Genomic DNA, 15,761 nt, shown 5'->3' with positions numbered 1-15,761 from the left:
ACTTTAGATGGCTAGTCTTTTTATCTTATAGTTGATAGATAAAAATATTTCAATTACAAGAAGATAAAATCCCTTGGATTACAAATCAATTCAATTTTCATCATTTTCTTAAAATCCAACAATATAATTGATTTGCAAACCAAATTAGTTCAAACAGTGGTTCCAAACTCATCTTTATTACATTTTCTTCTATGTTTCCACTGGGTTATATTTTGTGATCGAAAACTAGCCCCTTTTTACTCCACCATCAGGTTAAGTTTCTCGAGATTTTTTATATGCAGCAGCAGCACATTGGTCATCATCGTCATTCATATTATGAAGCCCTTAATACCTTCATGTTATTTCTTTCGGAGATGTTGTCGATGGTGATTGGAACCAATGACATAACTCATGGGTTTCTGTTTCTAGGCATTAATGGTGTCCTAATTCATCAGTTAGCATTGGTGAACTCTCTTGCATTTGAGAAGAGGAACTTACTGAGCCTTGGGGAAGCTTTTGATATGTCCCTTCCACCAATTGTACACATCAGCATGATGTTTTTTATTTTCCCTCTGAATTTGGTCCTCCTCTTCCCAGTTTACCCCGGAACACAATGTGTTCTTCTACTCCTCTGCATATTAATGCCGTTGTATTACGTCGCTGAACTAGCACATAAAGCAGCTGGCATTGCTGTAGAGTTAGGTTCATACAAGATGCCCCTCATATGGTTTTCTACTTTAGGGGGCCTTGGCATGGCCCTGATTTGTGGTTCAATGGTACTGCTGATAGTCTTTTTATCATGGCTATATGCAAGAAGAAGAGGACTGCAATTCCAAGGAATAAGGATGAATGCGGATGTCATAATAGGGGATTTGAATGCCTGAATAACTCATTGATCTCTCTCTTGTTTTAGCAATATTTGGAATTGGACCGTGTAATAACTTATAGAATATCTTCCTATCCACAACTTATATTTTTGCAATGGACTTGTAACTGGTTTACGATGGATGTGTCTCTGGCTATGGTATAAGAAATGGTTGATATTTGAGTTTTTAACTGGGAATTCACTTTTTTACATCCCCCAAACCTTAAATGTGATTTGTTTGGATCATCAAACTTATGTCTAGAAACATACCAAGAGACTAAGAAGGCATATGCACAATATAACATGTAATTAAATTAACTGAAAAAATGTCATGAAGAAGGAGCTACTTGGAGAGTGCAATTTATTAGCCGGTTATCCATCTTCACAAGAGATACATGTTATAATGTAACTAAATTTCTTGATATACAATAAGTTAAAAAATAGGTCATAGCAAGAAAGAAAGAAAGAAAGAAGAAGCAATCACTGAATAGCTAGCACAAGAAGTTGGAGAAATAGGTCTTTTGGCTGTATTTCTCCTATGGTTACTTTAATTATCAAGTAAGTTTAAAAATACACATTTCTTTTTCTTGCTATGCCATCCCATTTTCTAAGCTATGTAACACATTGTTTCCCCTATTTTTACAGAAGCAAAAGCCTCAAACAACATTGGTGTACACTATGGCCAACTTGGAAACAATCTACCTTCTCCATACCTCTCCGTAGAGCTACTGACAAAAATGAAAGCTAGACATGTGAAGCTCTATGATGCCAACCCTGACATTCTCAAACATTTCCGTGAACCGAAGAGCAGCGGAAGAATGGGTGAGGAACAATGTCCTACCTTACCTTCCCAAAACCAAGATTCGCTACCTCCTCGTCGACAATGAGGTGCTAAGATCCTACTCGGAACAAGGCCGGCAAATGTGGCGCGATCTTGTGCCAGCAATGCAAATGATCAAGAGATCCCTCAAGGCTCTAAACATCTCAACCTTCCCACCATCAAGAGGGATGTTCCGATATGAGATAAGAGACAATGTGATCATACCAATGCTTAACTTCTTAAACAGAACCAAGTCATTTTTATTCATCGATGTGTATCCATATTTTCCATGGTCACAAAACCCTTATAACATTAGCCTTGATTTTGCTCTATTCAGAGGAGGCTTAAGCATAAGAGATCCTGGCAGTGCCTTAGTCTACACCAATTTGTTAGACCCAATGCTAGATTCTCTCGTATTTGCTAAGTCCAAACTCGGCTTCTCCAATATTCTGCTCGCCATATCCGAAACAGGATTGACATTATAAATTATACCGTAAAATTAATATTTGAACGTTTTTTATGCAACTAAAAAAATTGACACCCTTTCCGTTAAACAAATAGAATCTTCTGTCAAGTTAGCCATAAAATGTTAACCATAACAATTGAATTGGGAGAAACAGCCCTTGTCCCAATCAAAACGATGCCATTTTCACAAAGCAATCCAACACAACTGCAACTACACACCATCTCCACTTCTCTGCGTCTGAAACTCAAGGAAAAAGCACCACACAACTCCATCTTTTGACTTAAATTTCAACTCTCACACTACCTCCTCCGCTCTGCACCAATTCCTCCACACATTGTTAATTATTAATTTTCCTTTTGTCCTTTTTTTTTTAAAAAAGAGCTCGACACAACAAAAGTGGATCAAAAGATAAAGAAAAACAACAATAAAAGGAAAATAAACCAAATTCATGGTTATCTCTAATAATCGGTTTTGTGAATAATTACCGCAGCCCGTAAAGAACCCCATCAACCATTTCTTCCCCTCATCTTTTCTATTATCAGTTTCTGTTCAACGCTCAAAATGTAGCAAGCAAGCGCACTACACCATTGGGTTATTTTTATATTGTTCCCAAACTACTTCAGTTTCGTGTTAATTCAGTACTTGAGGTATTACTTGTGTCATTTATAGTGTGTATTTCTTGCTCCCTGAATCAAAACAATTGGCTGAAAATGGCCTTGGATAATAGAATATAGTTATCAACATCTAATTTCGTATAGACTATTACTAAATCTAAAACAAAACTGTTATGAATCTTCTAGGTTAAATTGTTAGAGGTGCTGAAAAGCATGGAAGGACACTCTCGAGTCAACAACTATTCCCAGCACAATTTGTGTGCACCGAAAATAGAACGAGATTCTATAAGCACTAGTTAAACGCAAACCGAAACCTCACTGGGTACAATCATACAGCTATGATTATATAGTATACTCCAAGTAATTGTTAATCAGGTACACATAGTTCCTTACCCAACCAACTTATAGTACCAAACCGCTTCGAATTACAAAGCTCGGCAAACATAAACACAAAAGAGACATTCATTTAGCATAGGTATCCCTAATACAAAAGTCACGGATTCATCTCAAAATAACTCTTGGATTCTCTCTTTGGCTGCAGCTTTTCATTCCCATTTGGTGGTTCCTTTTTTCGGGACCAACATATGCAGTATAATCCAAGTATTATAAGGTAGATCCCAATGGTTAAAGTATCTGATCCTTGGAGCATGAGAATGGACCAAATACAGAACATAGCAACATGAATGCGAGTGAATTTTGCACCCAGAAGAAGCAATACAGTAACAGCACATATAATCACAAGGAAACTGAACAATTCAATCAAGGGAACCAACTTGGACATGCTTACATGTTGATTTATCAGCTTCAGGACAGGGCATAGCAGATTCCTAAGTGCCTCCGTATATTTCCTCAAACTAATTTCTTCATTGACCTTTGCGGTACACATGGCGAATAGATTGAAACAACTTGAAATATAAATCAGTACCATAACGGCAAGCGCCATACATAACCCAAGCTGTGCAGCTACCTTGAGCCGGTACTCTGGCATGGTTTCCGTGTCGTCGTGCTGCTGGGCCTGTTCAGATAAAGAAGAAACAAAGTAATAGAAAGGTGAATTGGAAACTGGGTAATCTATTTACTTGGAAGAAGTAATAACGAAATTTGGCGCACCTTATTATTCCCCGAAGCCATGGGTGCACCAGAGGAGTGAGTTTGGTTGAAATCATGGTCTTGTTTGTGGTTCTGAACCATCCTACCTTGGTTATGTACAAGAGGGAGAGGGCAATGAACAAGAGAGGAAAAAGTCGAGGGTTTCAGAGCTGCAACCGTAATATGCGGTATTCGCCTTCGGAAAAGGATAAATTATTCTTATTGTTAATAAAGCTTAAGAACTAAGCAGTTCCCTTCGGTGGGACCATCAACCCATTAGTTAATTTATTAATTAAGAGATATCAATATGAACTATCAACCATTGATCATACTTAGGGAGAGAGAAACAAAAAAGGGGTCTGCGTCTTTCCTCCACTTTACTTTGTTTCGTAATTCCAGTTCAATCAGCAAATCGGAAACCCTATGTCATCGGAAGGGCATCCACTTGACGGTGTAAGCAATAGTATCTTACTCTCTGTTGCTTTGCTTTTTTACAAAATTTCCCCCAAATTAACACGTTTCGGATTCTTTCAGGCCTCCGATCCACCGTCGGAGGAGGTGCCACGCTTAGATATGCTTTCCTTTGAAAATGAACAAGAACGCTCACCTGAACCAGTAAGTTACTAATTCCTAAGCTGCTGCTACTACCCTACTACTACTGAACCATAAACACTGAATCTCTTAAATATTTCAAGTGCAATAAAATCTATTGGATTACAAAATCAATCAATATTCTAGTCTCTTCTTAAAATCCAACAAATATAATTGATTTGCAAATCAAGTTACTTCAAACATAGTGTGTGGTTCCGGACTCACCCTTATTACATTTTCTCCTATGTTTTCACTGGATTATATTTTATGATAGGAAACTAGCCCTTTTTATTCTATCATCACGATAATTTAAGATTTGTATTATGCAGCAGCAGCTTCCGGAGTGGCTGCGGCTGCTGGAGCTGCTGCGGGAGCAGGAGCAGGAGCAGGAGCAGGAGCGGGAGCGGCTGCGGGAGCGGCTGCGGGAGCGGCTGCGGGAGCCGGAGCGGGGGATTGAGTTGCTGCAGCCGGAGCTACGGCTGATGCAGTTGCTGCAGCGATATTTTCAAGCCTTGGGAACTGCAGTACCATACATTGGTCTTCTTCTTTTTCCTCTTTGCTGTTCTTCCTTCATGTTATTTCTGTTGGAGACATGGTCAATGGTGACGGCAGTCAATGAGATAACTCGCGGGTTTCTGTTTCTAGGCACTAATGGTGTCGTAATTCATCAGTTGGCATCGGTGAACTCTTTTACATTTGAGAAGAGGAACTTACTGAGCTTTGGGGAAGCTTTTAGTATGTCCCTTCCACCGATGGTACATATCAGCATGATTCTTTTGAGTTTAGCTCTGAATTTTGTGCTCCTATTCCGAGTTTACCCTGGAATACAATGTGTTCTTCTACTCCTCTGCATATTAATGCCATTGTATTATTTTGCTGAACTAGCACATAAAGCAGCTGGCATTGCTGTAAACTTAGGAAGGTCGTACAAGATGCCCCTCATATGGTTTTCTACCTTAGGGGGCCTTGGCATCTTCCTAATTGGTGGTTCAATGGTACTGCTGATAGTTTTTCTATCTTGGCTATATGCAAGAAGAAGAGGACTGGAATTCCAAGGAATAAGGGTCAATGGGGATGCCATAATAGGGGCAATGAATGCCTGAACAACTCGTTGATCTCTCTTGTTTTAGCAATGTTTGGAATCGGACTGTCAGATCGTGTAATAGCTTATAGAATATCTTCCTATCCACAACCTGTAGTTTGAATATTTTTGCAATGGACTTATAACTGGTTTACGATGAATGTGTCTCTGGCTACGGTATAAGAAATGGTTGATATTTGAGTTTTTAACTCTGAAGTTTGACATGCCCCAAACCTTAATGTTTTTTGTTTGGATCATCAAACTTAAGTCTAGAAATAGACCAAGAGACTAAGAAGACATCATTATCATGGAATGCATATGCACAGTATAACACGTAATTTCTTTTCAATATGACTCCAGTGAAATTAAATTAACTGAAAAAATGTCATGAAGAAGGAGCCACTTGGAGAGTGCAATTTAATTAGCCGATTATCCATTTTCACAAGATACATGAGTAAACCTTATTACATTAGTCTAATTTTCATTCATTTGTGGGTTCTTTATCCCCTTCTAAAGTTTGTGATTAATGTAACTACATTTCTTGATACACAATAAGTTGAAAAAAATAGGTCAAAGCAAGAAGGAAACAAGAAGCAATCACTCCCTTGCCTTTTACAAGTTATCACTAATTTAGTCATTTATAAACACCCACATTTCTTTCCTATTTCTTTGCTTTAGAGGATACGAGCACAGAGAAGGAGAGAGTGGAGCTGGAAATGACAGCACAACGATGAGCAATGAACTGGCTATCTTTTTCTTTTAAAAAAAAAAGATACCGTTTTAAATCAAATTGGGACAAATTTCAAACTCATGAACTCATGGGTAGACTCGCGAGTTTGAGCAAGTTTGTCCGAGTCTGCCCAAGTCCAGCCGAGTCTATCCAGAAACGAGTTTAAGTCCTAGTCAACTCTGATTCTATATAACAAGTAATTTCCGTTCAATATGACGCGAGTGAAAGACATTAAACTAATTGAAGAGATGTCATGAAGAAGGAGCTACTTGGAAAGTGAAATTCAATTAGCTGATTATCCATGTTCACAAGAGATGCATGAGTAAACCTTATTACATTAGCATCATAAGTTTCATTAATTTGTGGGTTCTTTATCCATCTTCTTGTTCTGAATACTGCTTCAGTGTTCGTGTTAATTCAGTGCGCCTGAGGCATTACTTGCGTCATTTATAGTGTGTATTTCTTTCTCCTTGCATCAAAACAAATGGCAGAAAATGGCTTTGGGTAAATAGTTATCAACATCTAATTTTGTATAGACCAAATCTAAAACAAAACTGTTATGAATCTCCAGTACCAAACTGGCAATTGCCACAAATAACCCAAGTTGTGCAGCTACCTTAAGCCCGTGGTGCTGGGCCTGTCCAGATAAAGAAGAAACAGAGAAATAAAAAGGCGAACTGCAAACTGAGCTATCTATTTTCTGTTATACACACAACAAGAACAACAATAATGAAATTTGGCGCACCTAAAGTAAATGAAAGTTTTATCCTGGCTATATGCAAGATCATTGTTACAATGCTTAAAGGTAAATGAAAGTTTGCAGTTGTACATATGTGAGACGAAAAACCTATTTATAAAAAAAAAAAAAATTAGCTCCATATAACATCAACTAGTAGAAAAACCGCGTTAAAAATAGAAAAAAACTTAGTTAGTTAGTTAGTAGTTACTAGTTCTTAAGCTGCTGCTTTTTTCCCCCTCATGTATTCAGAAAGGGTTTTTCTTTTTGCTCTGGCTAAGTACACACTTTAGATGGCTAATCTTTTTATTTTATATTTGATGGATAAAAATATTTCAGTTACAACAAGATAAAATTCCTTGGATTCCAAACCAATTCAATTTTCATCCTTTTCTTAAAATCCAACAATATAATTGATTTGCAAACCAAATTAGTTCAAACAGTGGTTCCAAACTCACCTTTATTACATTTTCTTCTGTGTTTTCACTGGGTTATATTTTGTGATCGGAAAACTAGCCCCTTTTTACTCCACCATCAGGTTAAGTTTCTCGAGATTTGTAATATGCAGCAGCAGCAGCGGCACATTGATCATCATCATCATTCATATTATGAATCCCTTAATACCTTCATGTTATTTCTTTCGGATATGTTGTCGATGGTGATTGGAACCAAATGCATAACTCGTGGGTTTCTGTTTCTAGGCATGAATCGTGTCCTATTTCATCAGTTGGTATTGGTGAACTCTCTTGCATTTGAGAAGAGGAACTTACTGAGCTTTGGGAAAGATTTTGATATGTCCCAAACCTTAAATGTCATTTGTTTGGATCATCAAACTTATGTCTAGAAACATACCAAGAGACTTAGAAGGCATATGCACAATATAAACATGTAATTTCTTTTCAATATGACTCCAGTGAAATTAAATTAACTGAAAAAATGTCATGAAAAAGGGGATACTTGGAGAGTGCAATTTAATTAGCCGGTTGTCCATTTTCACAAGAGATACATGAGTAAACCTTAATACATTAGTCTAATTTTCATTCATTTGTGGGTTCTTTATCCCCTTCTAAAGTTCGTGACTAATGTAACTACATTTCTTGATACACAATAAGTTGAAAAAATAGGTCCAAGCAAGAAAAAAAAAAAAAAAAACGATCACACCCTTGCCTTTTACAAGTTATCACTAATTTAGTCATTTATAAACACCCACATTTCTTTCCTATTTCTTGCTTCAAAAGAACATACTTTAAAGAGAAAAAGAAAGCCCTTTATTTAATACAATCATAAAGATCCTTCAGCCTAAGATATATGCCTTCTTTGTGGCAAAGCTTATCTCATTCTATAAATTCATACAACTTACCTCATTCCATTGCACACTGCATAGACGTAATTGGAGGCAACTAGTCACTGGATAGCTAGCACAAAAAGTTGGAGAAATGGGTCTTTTGGCTGTATTTCTCCTATGGTTACTTTCATTATCAAGTAAGTTTGAAAACTCACATTTCTTTTCCTTGCTATGCCATCCCATTTTCTAAACTATGTAACACTGTTTCCACTATTTTTATAGGAGCAAAAGCCTCAAACAACATTGGTGTAAACTATGGCCAACTTGGAAACAATCTACCTTCTCCATACCTCTCCATAGAGCTACTAACAAAAATGAAAGCTAGACATGTGAAGCTCTATGATGCCAACCCTGACATTCTAAACCTTCTATCAAATAGAAAGATTCACGTCTCAGTTATGGTCCCAAACAATGAAATCTCAAACATTGCCGTGAACCGAAGAGCAGCGGAAGAATGGGTGAGGAACAATGTCCTACCTTACCTTCCCAAAACCAAGATTCGCTACCTCCTCGTCGGCAACGAGGTGCTAAGCTCCTACTCGGAACAAGGCCGGAAAATGTGGCGCGATCTTGTGCCAGCAATGCAAATGATCAAGAGATCCCTCAAGGCTCTAAACATCTCATCCATCAAAGTTGGCACCCCGTTGGCAATGGATGTGTTGGAATCAACCTTCCCACCATCAAGAGGGATGTTCCGATATGAGATAAGAGACAATGTGATCATACCATTGCTTAACTTCTTAAACAGAACCAAGTCATTTTTCTTCATTGATGTGTATCCATATTTTCCATGGTCACAAAACCCTTATAACATTAGCCTTGACTTTGCTCTATTCAGAGGAGGCTTAAGCACAAGAGATCCTGGCAGTGCCTTAGTCTACACCAATTTGTTAGACCAAATGCTAGATTCTGTCATATTTGCTATGTCCAAACTCGGCTTCTCCAATATCCCACTCGCCATATCCGAAACAGGATGGCCTAATGCCGGTGACATCGATGAGCCTGGGGCAAACATATTCAATGCAGCCACATATAACCGCAATTTGATCCAAAGAATGACAACAAATCCACCTCTTGGCACCCCAGCTAGGCCTGGAGTTCCAATCCCAACTTACATCTTTTCATTGTTCAACGAAAATCAAAAGCCTGGTCCAGGGACAGAGCGACACTGGGGCTTGTTACACCCGGATGGCACGCCAGTCTATCAAATAGACCTGACAGGAAAGTCGGCTGCGGCCGACTTTGGGCCATTGCCAGCTCCAAAGAACAATGTGCCTTACAAAGGGAGGGTGTGGTGTGTGGCAGTGAAAGGAGCAAATGCAATGGAATTGGAAGCTGCATTGACATATACTTGCAACCAAAGTAATGTGAATTGTGATGGTCTTGCACCAGGAAGAGAGTGCTATGAGCCTGTTTCCATTGCTGCTCATGCCAGCTATGTATTTAGCTCTTACTGGTCCAAGTTTAGAAGTCAAGGAGCCACTTGCTATTTCAATGGACTTGCTCAACAAACAACTTCCAATCCTAGTGAGTTTTCTTTCCTTTCATTTCTATAAGGCTTCTAAAACAATGAGATTTCTTATTTGATGTTTTGTTTGTGCGTTTGGTTCTGGAAACAGGTCGAGGTCCATGCAAGTTCCCAAGTGTGACTCTTTGAAGATAATAAACAAGAACTATGATCATTTTAGCAGAAAGTTGCAGGAAGAAAAAAATTAATTGTATGCAAACACAAACACTGGCAAGTAGTTAGTAATAAGAACTCCATCAACAAAATATTACATTGTATTGGTATATCTAGTGCTTTTTGGTAAGATAATTACTGTCATACAATGTCACTTGCACATTGCAATGTTTCAATGGTTCACAGTGCTTTATAACAATTATAAATGATAAATCGATAAGACTTTAGTCTTCCTTCTTGTTTCTTTTCAAAGAGAAATACTATTCACAAATTCAACATCAAAAGAAAAAAAAAATATTCACAGTAACTTTTTCTTTTTAATGCATCCACCCTTTGTAAAAAAAATAAAAGGATGATATGATCAACAAAGAAACACAGGAGAATTTACTAATCTTCTGCCTTGGACATGATGGAGAGGCAGCTCGGCCTTGAATGAAAGCCTTCACGGCGGCGATGGTTGTGGAAGGAGGGTCTGATCAGAGTACTTAGAGCTCTCTTCACCAGCTCGCCCTCCACTCCTCCGATCCGCACCAGCAAGTTCTGCATCGCCGATCTTCGAAGATTTAGGGTGTTACCCCTCGAAGAAGAAGCAGAATGAAACGACGCCATTTGCTGCTGCTGCTGTTCGACGAGGCGTTTGTGGTAGGAGCAGCGGAAGGAGCCAGGGTGCGTCGTAGGGGAACACATGCACGTCCTCCTCTGATGATTGGACGTCGACACCAAGGCGGTTTTCCTCTGATTCTTGGTTTTCGCCATGGAGCGTTGCTCAGAGGAGAATCTCAGAGATGACGATGTTGGACACGGCGGCGTGGGGATGAGAAGGGAGGCTCCGGGAGAGAAATTCGCGGAGGTGTATATACAAGGCGAAATTCAAACCCACGGCAATTGTTTAAGCGGGGGAGTGAGATGATTACTCAACCAACACAGGATGGTTTCGCGGGGGTGTATGAAAACGAGCGCGAGAAGGACGGCATTTGTTGAATAGATTCGAATCGAATCGGATGTGACTTATGAAACGCTGTAAAGAAAGGAAGAAAGCAAGAAAGAGAAGAGTGTGTGTTGTTTTTTCATCGGCATTTAGCAGTGAGAACTGAAAAGAGAGAAACAGAGTTTGTTTGGATTTATAAGTTCGTTATCTTCTGAAGCATCGTATACGGGAATCAGTTACGGAGACAAGTCATAGCATCTTAATTCAGCTTTTATACACAATGAATTATCCTTTCCTAGATTTAAAATAAATTAAAATTTATATATAAGAAACTATTAAATTTAAAAAAATTTAAAAATAATATTAAATTTATTTTCATGAAGTTTTTAAAAAAAATTGTATTTAATTATATTTACTTGCATATTTAAAATTTTGTTTAAATTTGGAAGTTAAAAGTAATTAGATTTACTTGCATATTTATGTAATTTACCGAAAATAATATTCAAATATTCAATATAATTTAAATTAGTGTGGCTTCGATCAATTTTCTATTTTGACTGGGTTGAATGAGCAGATTTATTTAAATTGGTTTGGATTTGAACATTTAACTATTTATTTTGGTGTTTTTTTTGTAATATATTCTTTAATTGCAAGAATAAGCTTCCTTTTAGAAAAATTATAATTAGTTAGGTAGATATTATTCACTATGGTTATTCATATAGAAAGATATTAATAATATTAATATATGAATGCAACTGAAAAAAAATAGAGTTGTAAACATTTATTAAATATTTTTCTAAATAATTCTAAAATAATTTTTTATTAAGGTTTTATTTTTATATCTTGGTAAAATTTTTTATTTAAAATAAAAAATATATTGGTAATTTTTATCAAAAGAACATATTAACAAATTGTGGAGAATTCTCTTGTTGAAAAAATTTAGAATCACAATTGAGCATAATTGATGTAGTTTTGTTTAAGTCTGTTCTCCTATATTTATGATAAATTTCAGCTTAAAATATTTAAAAATAATAATAATTTTTAGCAAAGGAATAAATCAGCACATATGAACCTCCTTGAATAATTATCCTTCAAATTAAAAGTTTTCTCATAACTCATCTTCATTAAATCACCTTAAACGAGTAAAGGAAGGAAAAAAAAATCTTATTAGTATCACTAATCAGACTCTTGTTTTAAAAATTAAAATTAAAATTTATAAATAAAATATATGAATTAATTTAAATTTTAATAATATTAAAATAAAAAATATATACATAGATTAAACTATAAATAAAATTATGAAAATATTAAATTGAAGTTTATTTATTTGATTTTCATATAATCTTTATCCTTGTTCATTCCAAGAAGTTATTTTTATTTATTATTCTTTTTCCTTTTCTAGTTTACATTTAAATACTGTAGTGAAAGAATGAAAATATTATATGAAATACAAGTATGAATATAACGTTTCAATAGTTTAAATATAATATTTAATTTTTAATTTTATTTTTTTATAAATTAAGACACCATATATTTTTATTAATATATTATAACTAAATGATATTAAAAAATATAAATTATTAAAAGTAAAAAAGTGATATATAAATGATTGTTGAGTTAAGAAATTAACTAAATTAATTAGTGATGACAAACATTATTTTTGGGTAAAATAAATAATTAGTGTTGATTAAATATATCTACCTATTAACTAATTATTTATTTCATGCTGCAGGCCATAATTCAATTTTGGCAGCCCAAGTTGAATGAATAAACAAAACAAAGCTAAATGGGCTGAATGGTAAGTGGGAATAAAGACAAGCCCAAGTCATTCATATCAAACAAATTCATCAAAGAAGCATAGCAAGGCACCACGGGCCAAAAAGAGAAGAACCCGATCCAAGCTTGAAATTGTTTTCAATTTCCCACCATCTTGCTCCAACCAAAGCAACGTTTCTCTCATCTCAAATCAAGTCACATCAAGTTCAGAAAAGTAAGAAAGAGAACGAGAGTGAAAGAGCTTCTTCACCAAGCAAAGAACCAAAGAAGCAAGAAAGAGAGAATTGAAGCTTGAAGCACAGAAGTTAAAACAAACCAAATCAAGCTTAAGAAAGGTAATCCATCTCATCTTGCATGCATCAGATCTTCATCCCTTCTTCCCAACTCTCTGCACTATCCGAAAATGGTATTCAAGGGAAAGTTGATCTCTGCTCTTCACTGCTACAAATCCACGGTCACAAGAGATTCTTGGGGACCAAGTTGCATCTCTATAGTTCAGATTTGGTTGACCATTGGAAAACAGTTTCGGTTACTTCCTCATGGCTTTCGGTCAAGTTGGAAAAGTCAGAAGCAAAGGGTCTTCTTTAATGTTAAAAAAGAAAAAGTGAGCTTGTGGGTTGGTGAAGCTCAAGGCTCAAGGTGTTGACCTTGGAAGAAGAACCCAGCCACATGCAAGGAAATAAAAGGAGCTTGCTGTTCATTCAGAAAAAAAGAGAGAAAACCAGTGAATAGAGGTTTATGTTCTGAAGAGAGCTCTTTGAAGAAGTTCAACTAACTGGACAGTGTAACCTAATCAAAGGTGCATTCCGCCAGTATGAAGAACTAAATCAGAGGCTTGCTAATCTGGTTTTTCGCATAGCAAAGAGGCTGTTGATGAAGTCAATCTCCTTCATGTTTTACTGATTATATTGTACTATTCAATGTTTATCATTCTGTAATTTCAAGTGAGAAAAGGCAGTGTGAGAAAGCTCAAGTAAAAGCCATGAGTGGAAAAAGGCTGAGTGATACACTTGAGAGAAAAGCCTAGAGTTAATTTCAGATTTCTTTAGGTGTGTTTGTGTCTTGTATCTTGTACCTGTAAGGTATCCCTTTCTTAGTTGGGTTAGCACTAAGAGGTATAGTTGGGTGTTAGCATAGCCAATGTCAAGTTAGGTTAGAACTTGAGTGTGAAAGGATTGGGTCAATCCTGTGTTATTGGTGTATGTAATACTGTTAACTATAGTGAAATTCTTCCATAGTTGTGGAGGAGACTGGATGTAGGTTGCATAGCACAAGGCAACCGAACCAGGATACATGCTGGTGTTAGCTTTTCTCTTCTCTGCTGTGTTCTATTTTCTGATATTCATGAGACAAAAATAAATTGTCTCATAAATTTCCGCTGCTGAATTCAAACAGAATCAGAATTGCAAATTTGTTTAAAAGGGGTAATAACAGCAACTAAAAGGAAGGCATAGATTCAACCCCCCTTCTCTAAGCCTACCACAACCTTCAATTGGTATCAGGAGCTAAGGTCTCAAGAATCAAACTTAACCGCTTGGAGCAAAGATCCAATGGCGACCAACTTGGGCACAACCACAGTTGCCTATACCCTCACTGAAGGCCAGTCAAACAACCGGCCACCTTTCTTCAACGGAAAGAACTATTCCTACTGGAAAGAAAGGATAAGGATCTTCATCCAATCCATTGACTACAACTTATGGAAGATCGTTGTAAGTGGTCCCAAGATTCCAACAAAAACAAGTGCTGATGGAGTGGTGACTCCGAAAGAAGAAGTTGAATGGAATGAAGATGACAAGAAGAAGATAGTGCTGAACGCTAAAGCAATCAACCTTCTTCACTATGCTATCAGCTTTGAAGAGTACCGGAAGGTGTCTAGATGCAAGACAGCCAAAGAAATCTGGGAAAAACTCCAGGTTACACATGAAGGCACCAAACAAGTAAAAGAAACGAGGATTGATATGCTGCGAAAAGAGTACGAGATGTTTAGCATGAAGGATGGAGAAAGCATTGATGAAGCGTTTGAGAGATTCTCAATCATAATCAACAACCTTGATGCTATGGGTACAAACTATACAGAACAAACCTTGGTGAGAAAACTCCTTAGAAGCCTCACAAAAGAGTGGTAAAATACTGCCACTGTCCTAACCGAGAGTAACAACATAAGTCCCATAACCTATGATGAGCTGAGAGGAAAACTCCTTACCTATGAAGCCACACACACAAACACAGACTCAAAGAAAAAGGGAATAGCCCTCAAGTCACAAATAGAACCGAAAGAGAGTGAGTCTAGTGATGGTATTTCAGATGACGAGCTTTTGTTTTTTGCTAGGAGATTTAAAAGGATGCTGAAAAGCAAGGGTAAATACAAGGGTTCAAGTTCAAAGGAGCAAAAGATAGACTTGAGCAAGGTGACGTGTCATCATTGCAAGGAAGCTGGGCACTTCAAGTCAAACTGTCCAAAGCTCAAAAAGGAGGACAAAGGCAAGAAGGAAAGGAAGAGAGTACTCATGGCAGCTTGGGAAGATCTTGAGAATGACTCAAATGAAGAAGAAGAATCGGAAGGAGATGACAAAGACTGCTTCATGGCTGGAAACAACAATCTTGATGAGGTAAACTATTATGATTTGACCATTGAGGACTTGCATGCTATTATTGATGATCTCACTCTAAACACATCAAAACTGCTTGATAAATACAATGAGTGCAGATCTGAAAGAGATGTGTTAAGAACTGAAAATGAATTTTTAAAAGAAAAAGTGAAGGAAACTGAATGTGCTTTGGACATTGTTGAAGAAAACAGATTTTTAAAATTTGAACTTGAAAAATTAAAAGGAAAGCACATTGTTGATCCTTCTCATGAGTTAATTGCTGAAAATGAAAGATTAAATGAAATGATCAAAAGGTTGAATGGTGACTTAGCAAAATTTGCTCAAGGTTCTAGCAACTTGAACAAATTACTTGCAAATCAAAGACCATTGTTTGAAAAATCTGGTTTAGGCTACATAACCAAGGAAGATGCAGTTTCTAATACTTCCTCTATAAAATTTGTGGCTTCTTCAT

At 36.8% G+C, this 15,761-nt stretch overlaps 5 protein-coding genes across 7 annotated transcripts; 3 read left to right on the top strand and 2 right to left on the bottom strand.

Moving 5' to 3' along the window:
* The first annotated feature begins 1,609 nt into the window (after positions 1–1,609).
* LOC114927588 (probable glucan endo-1,3-beta-glucosidase A6) lies at positions 1,610–2,149 on the top strand. The gene has a single exon (XM_029297635.1). The coding sequence runs from the start codon at positions 1,610–1,612 to the stop codon at positions 2,147–2,149; it is 540 nt and encodes a 179-aa protein (XP_029153468.1).
* Positions 2,150–3,063: 914 nt separating this feature from the next.
* On the bottom strand, positions 3,064–4,023 carry LOC112797584 (uncharacterized). Its single transcript, XM_025840601.2, has 2 exons — positions 3,855–4,023; positions 3,064–3,759 (listed from the first exon to the last, which is right to left on the bottom strand). The coding sequence occupies exons 1-2, from the start codon at positions 3,933–3,935 to the stop codon at positions 3,238–3,240; spliced, it is 603 nt and encodes a 200-aa protein (XP_025696386.1). The 5' UTR covers positions 3,936–4,023; the 3' UTR covers positions 3,064–3,237.
* A 126-nt stretch (positions 4,024–4,149) lies between these two features.
* LOC112797583 (uncharacterized) lies at positions 4,150–5,666 on the top strand. Of its 3 annotated transcripts, none has more exons than XM_025840599.3 (3): positions 4,150–4,286; positions 4,368–4,448; positions 4,760–5,666. In XM_025840599.3, the coding sequence occupies exons 1-3, from the start codon at positions 4,257–4,259 to the stop codon at positions 5,525–5,527; spliced, it is 879 nt and encodes a 292-aa protein (XP_025696384.1). In that variant the 5' UTR covers positions 4,150–4,256; the 3' UTR covers positions 5,528–5,666. The 3 variants fall into 3 exon arrangements, with proteins under 3 accessions (XP_025696384.1, XP_025696383.1, XP_025696382.1); XM_025840598.3 differs by having other exon boundaries at positions 4,757–5,666; XM_025840597.3 differs by having other exon boundaries at positions 4,754–5,666.
* Positions 5,667–7,920: 2,254 nt separating this feature from the next.
* Positions 7,921–9,872, top strand: LOC112797581 (probable glucan endo-1,3-beta-glucosidase A6). Its single transcript, XM_025840594.2, has 2 exons — positions 7,921–8,453; positions 8,539–9,872. Exons 1-2 carry the CDS (start codon positions 8,408–8,410, stop codon positions 9,870–9,872), a joined length of 1,380 nt encoding a protein of 459 aa, XP_025696379.2. The 5' UTR covers positions 7,921–8,407.
* A 512-nt stretch (positions 9,873–10,384) lies between these two features.
* Positions 10,385–10,753, bottom strand: LOC112797582 (uncharacterized). The gene has a single exon (XM_025840595.2). The coding sequence runs from the start codon at positions 10,751–10,753 to the stop codon at positions 10,385–10,387; it is 369 nt and encodes a 122-aa protein (XP_025696380.1).
* Positions 10,754–15,761: the final 5,008 nt, after the last annotated feature.

The sequence above is a fragment of the Arachis hypogaea genome, chromosome 4 (assembly GCF_003086295.3).
Source record: "Arachis hypogaea cultivar Tifrunner chromosome 4, arahy.Tifrunner.gnm2.J5K5, whole genome shotgun sequence".
NCBI lineage: Eukaryota > Viridiplantae > Streptophyta > Magnoliopsida > Fabales > Fabaceae > Arachis > Arachis hypogaea.
The sequence above is the reverse complement of the archived record's forward strand: the minus strand, read 5'-3'. Positions and strand labels throughout refer to the sequence as shown.